The 5,583-nt window shown below is 41.1% G+C and overlaps 1 protein-coding gene and 1 pseudogene across 1 annotated transcript; one reads left to right on the top strand and one right to left on the bottom strand.

The window, feature by feature from the left end:
- Positions 1 to 1,103: 1,103 nt before the first annotated feature.
- On the bottom strand, positions 1,104 to 2,170 carry LOC121457351 (annotated as a pseudogene).
- A 1,983-nt stretch (positions 2,171 to 4,153) lies between these two features.
- On the top strand, positions 4,154 to 4,923 carry LOC121457857 (protein tyrosine phosphatase type IVA 2-like). Its single transcript, XM_041666901.1, has one exon. The coding sequence runs from the start codon at positions 4,226 to 4,228 to the stop codon at positions 4,727 to 4,729; it is 504 nt and encodes a 167-aa protein (XP_041522835.1). The 5' UTR covers positions 4,154 to 4,225; the 3' UTR covers positions 4,730 to 4,923.
- The last annotated feature ends 660 nt before the right edge of the window (positions 4,924 to 5,583 follow it).

Below are 5,583 nucleotides of genomic sequence, written 5' to 3' on the forward strand. Positions count from 1 at the left end.
AAAGAAATGTATTGGAGTAGAATTAATACAGTTGGTTGTAGAAAGAGACAAGGGGCAGAAATGAATGGGTAGAGAGACTGAGGAATCACTTGGGAGCACAGAGGCAAAGCGTGTTTGGAAGGAGAAGTTCCAGTTTGGACAGATGCGAGAGCTGTTCACTTTGTGTTTGGATAGAAGCTCAGAGTTGGGCTATGGGATGAAATGGTTGTGAGGCAGAGTCCACAGGATCACTTGAAACCGAGGAGAAAAAGTAAGAGAATTTGGTAAGACTTCGTAGGGGGATGGGAGTGTGCTGTCTGTGGAGAGACAGTAAGAGGCACTGCAAAAGGGAGCTGGTGCTTGGAACCTGATCGACCAGTTTGACTCCTGGTTTTGCCATTTACCTCTTACGTGTGACTTTTTTTTTCACAGGTTGTTTAACCCTGCCAAGCCTCAGTTTTCTCACCTGTAAGATGGGGTAGAAAACAACATTTTGTTCCAGGGGATTGTGAATGCTGAATCAGATGCTATTTAAGGCATGCTAGGCCTATAAAGGCCTCGTAAAAACTTGTTATTCAGAATGTTACCACTAGTAATGGAAAACTTTGGACATAAACTTGGAGGCACTGACCTTTTCAGGAAGTGAGGAAGAGGAGTGAGGGACTGCCAGAGGAAGCAGTGGAGGAGATTACAGGAACGCGGTGTTACAGCAGTGGGGACCAGGTAGCGCAGTCGTCTTCTGCCCTAAGAAGCCGATGTGGCCAAGGTCAGAGGAGATACCTTTAACTTGGTTTTTCTTTTCTTTTTTTTAAAATTGTTTTTAATGATCTACATGTTTTTCTCCTCTCTCTCTTCTTCCCTCCTCCCTTCTACTCTCTCCCATGATCACCATGCTCCCAATTTACTCAGGAGATCTTGTTTTTATTTTTTTCTACTTCCCATGTAGATTAGATCCATGTATGTCTCTCTCTCTCTTTTTTTTTCTTGGCAATGGAACCTGGACAACATTCATCAAACACAGCAGGGGAAGTTCTCACCCTGCACTACAAAAAGGACAGCCAGATATATCAACTGCCACAGAAATTAAGTAAGACGGAATATTTCAAACTGTTCAAACCATCCTCTCAAAGAGACCTCCTCCACTGCCAGAGATCCTGAACAGCCGCCTGGCCAGTCATCCGGAAGCAACTCTTCACATAATTAATGAACTTGGCTTCCACTTTGGGAAGAGAGCCACCTTCCTCTATACTTGCCTGCATTCCTGCCCCAATGTCCTCCACAGAACTAGGTCCCCTTGGTGTTCCAGGGCTTTTTTTTTTCCCTGTTTTTTGAAGGACTCTTGACCCTTCGACCCTGGCATCGATGGTTTTAAGTCTTCTCCACCCTGGTTTAATTTCCGTGTACCTCTGGCTGGGGTATCTCGCACAGATTTCCTAACTGGAACCTTTTCTTCAGCTTCCTCATCATCAAAATTACCATCATCTTCATCATCCTCATCATCCTCATCATCTTCATCATTATCCTCATCAAGTTCCACCTTTCTCTGTGGAACCTTGTTGCCACCCCCAGGAGCAGATCGCCTTCCAGACACTCTTTTAGGGTCCTCTTTGTTGTCTTGATTTTCTGGGATTGTGAATTGTAGGCTGGTTTTTCTTTGCTTTATGTCTAAAAGTCTCTCATGAGTGAATACATATTATATTTGTCTTTCTTGATCTGGGTTACCTTACTCAGTATGATGTTTTCTAGATCCATTCATTTGCTTGCAAATTTCAAGATGTCATTTTTTTCCTGCTGTGTAGTACTCCATTGTGTAAATGTACCACATTTTCTTTGTTCATTTTTTGGTTGAGGGACATTTAGGTTGTTTCCAGGTTCAGGCTATGACAAATAATTCTGCTATGAACATAGTTGAGTACATGTCCTTGTGGTATAATTGAGCATCCTTTGGGTATACACCCCAAAGTGAGATATCTTTAACTTTGTAATGGGAGTATATCATCTGGCTGGGCTGATAGCAGCGTACCACAAGCTGGATGACTTTAATGGAAATTGACTATCCTGAAGTTCTGGGAGCTAGAAGTTCAGGTTTAAGATGACCCTAACTTTGAAGGGGACAGCACCTGTCCCATGCCATTCTCTTCTTGTGAGGGTCTGCTGCTCGTCTCCGGCAACCTTTGGCTTCTAGCGGCATCATGTTGGTATGTGACGCCAGCCATTTGGCGTTTCCCCCATGCACATGTTGGCATTAATTCTCCATTTTACAAGATCACCAGTCCTATTCCACTATGACTTTATCTTCAGTAATTGTAATAGAAACTGGTCTATTTCTAAATGAGGTCACATGCCAAGGGACACAGGTCAACACTGAGTATCTTCCTCAATTGCTTTCCACCTTCTGCTTTTGCGACAGAGTTTCTCATTAATCCTGGCACTCATCCGCTGAGTTAGGCTTCCTTGCCAGTGTGATCCTCCTGTCTCTGTCCTCTCCCTCACCCCTGTTACTCCAGCGCTGGGGTCACAGACACATGTTGCCCACATGTTTTTATGTGGGTGCTGGCTGTCCTCACGCCTGCATAGCCAGTGCTTTACCAGATGGGCCATCTTCTCAGAACCTCCTTTTTTTTTTTTTGAAAAACATTTTGCCTGAATTTTTTGTAAATTGGTATATTTGCCCAATTCACTTGTGAAAAAGCATCATTAAAGAATTGTCACCAAGAAAAGGGAATCTATACAAGCTGCCATGGTTATATCATAGCATAGAGATATAATAAGAAGCGGAGGAAATCTTCCTTAGGATGTAATCAGAACCTATGTACTTGTACAGTCTCAAAATTTCTTTTCAAATATTTTTTTCCAGAGAAGATGCGTAGTTTAAAATGAAGAATATTTCCTTTGAGAAAACGCTTTAAAGATAGTAATAATCTTAATTAAACAGTCTTTCACTTTCAGAAGGGACCAAAATTATAAGTGCACATGCAGCTTTCAAGCATATGTTCTTTTTAATGGTATTAATACATCTCTAGAGATAGAAGGAACGCTTCTTCCTAATTGGCTAGTATTTTATTAAACTCAGCGAAATCTCATGCTAGTTTGAATACCATTTTCAAGAATTAAATAACACCCAGAGTCTCAAGTAAAGAGGATTTTCTTCCTCTCTCTCAGAAGTTATTGGTGCTGGTCAAAAACCAGATTTAGAATGAGAGGAGCCATGAATCTGTTAAATGAAGACAGCCCAAATTCCCTCAAGATTTGCTTAGCATGAATATATTATTGCCGATCCTACTTATGCCAAGACAGCTATTTTAAAATAAAAGTTAGAATAGTTTTAATTACATAAAGTTAATTCTCCCCAGTTGATCCATCTTTGAAATCAAGTCAAATCCACAAGCTAGATAATTGACAAATTTAGCTTTAATCACTCAGGGTCATGGTGTGGGAGCAGCATGAGAGCTGGGCTGGGAACTGGAAAGACTGAAGTTCAGATTCTGCTGCTGCCATTAAAGGGTAAAGGAGAATAGATAGAGGCTAAAGCAATTTTAAGGACCATCCCAAACACCTCTGTGGGAAAACATGGGGAAACAGTTGGTTTCCTAGCAAACTGTAACCCTCTCAGCAGGATGAGCAGAAGTGGAAGCTGTGAATGGACCAGTTGCACCGTGGGGTGTTAAAATGTGGTCACAAAGCTGTGATTAAAGAGACAACAGGGCCAGGCAGATTTGTGTTTACGAATGGCAATTCCAGTGTTCATAAGATATCGGCCTAATAATTAACATTGCCTTGAAGACTCTGGACACCGAGACTGGCCTCAGAAGTAGTAGGCTTTTTTTTCTTTTTAATTGCAAACATATTTCTTTTACTGACTCCGGTAAAATTAAGCATCAAGTAAACAAAAGTAGAAAAGAACCTACACTTTTAACTTGTCTCACTAGTGCCTAAATGTAGTTTAAAGGCTGCTTAAATTTTGTATGTAGTTGGATTTTTTGGAGGCTGAAGGTATCCATCTGCAGACATTGAGGCCCAAGTTGAATTTGGATTGAAATGGATTCTGAATACTTCTGCCTGTGTTGAAGGGAGAAACTTTATAAGGAGTAAGCAAGTTGAATAGAGAAAATAGTGATCAATAATAGGCATTTTAGTGGTCTTTTTAATGTTTTCTGCTGAGGAACATTTCAAGATTTATTGAAGCCCCCAACCCATTTTCCCTGTTACACTCACACACGCACGCTCACACTTTTTATTTGCCATAATGAACCGTCCAGCCCCTGTGGAGATCTCTTACAAGAACATGCATTTTCTGATAACTCACAACCCCACCAACGCTACTCTCAACAAGTTCACAGAGGAACTTAAGAAGTATGGAGTGACAACTTTGGTTCGAGTTTGTGATGCTACATATGACAAAGCTCCAGTTGAAAAAGAAGGAATCCACGTTCTAGATTGGCCATTTGATGATGTAGCTCCACCCTCTAATCAAATAGTAGATGATTGGCTAAATCTGTTAAAAACCAAATTTCGTGAAGAGCCAGGTTGCTGTGTTGCAGTGCATTGTGTGGCAGGATTGGGAAGGGCTCCTGTGCTAGTGGCACTTGCATTGACTGAATGTGGAATGAAGTATGAAGATGCTGTTCAGTTTATGAGACAAAAAAGAAGGGGAGCATTCAATTCCAAACAGCTGCTTTACTTGGAGAAATATCGACCTAAGATGCGATTACGCTTCAGAGATACCAATGGGCATTGCTGTGTTCAGTAGAAGTAGAGGAAGGCTTACTGGATCGTGGCATTAGAGGGAACTCTTGGTACCTGGAAATGTGAATCTGGAATCTTACCTGTGTCATCAAAGTAGTGATGAATTCAGTACTCCTCGACTCCTAATGATTGAGAAGAAAGCAAACGATAAATCCCTCTATAACACGAATAAAATGTTTAAGAAAAGAAAAAAAAAAAGATATCGGCCTAGTTGTAGGCAGTAGACGTGAACATGGTGCAAACTCTCCAAACACAGTGCTAACATGATTCTAGCAGTGTATTGTGGGAGGAGGCTAACAAGGGCAGTCCTTCTGTGGATGTTCATATAGGCTAATCGGAGGGAATCTATCATTAATCTACACACGGAAGGAGAAAGCATGTCAATCAAAAAGACTTTCATTAAACTTAGCAACTATTCCTAATGAAACAAGACACAGTGAACAGCGCATGTCATTTCAAATGGTAATGAAGTGAACCTGTTTCAGCTTAAACCAAGACTAGACAGGAATGCTGACTCTTGCCGTTGCTATTTATATTGTCTTGCAGCTAAAAGAAATAAACTGATTGAAAATTCTGAAAAAGAGAAGAAAAATAATCATTTCTAACCATTTAGTCACACACACACACACACACACACACACACACACACACACACACACGGTACAGAGACAACCCAGGAAGCTATGGTCAACACCTCCTAGCTGGGTATGGTGGTGGATACCTGTAATCAGTCCCCACAATGGGAAGATTGTCAGGATAATCATAAATTCAAGGTTGGAGGGAGGGAGGAAACAAAGGAGTGAGGGAGAGAGTGTCTGAAACTTGAAAACTGTAAGAGAATTTAGTTAGGTGTCTAGA

The sequence above is a fragment of the Microtus oregoni genome, unplaced genomic scaffold (assembly GCF_018167655.1).
Source record: "Microtus oregoni isolate MIOR12 unplaced genomic scaffold, Mior012 000016F_ref0000370, whole genome shotgun sequence".
Classification (NCBI taxonomy): domain Eukaryota; kingdom Metazoa; phylum Chordata; class Mammalia; order Rodentia; family Cricetidae; genus Microtus; species Microtus oregoni.

Bases quoted from the DNA above. Each gene is read 5' to 3' on its own strand.
- LOC121457857 (XM_041666901.1), top strand. From the start codon at position 4,226: ATGAACCGTCCAGCCCCTGTGGAGATCTCTTACAAGAACATGCATTTT.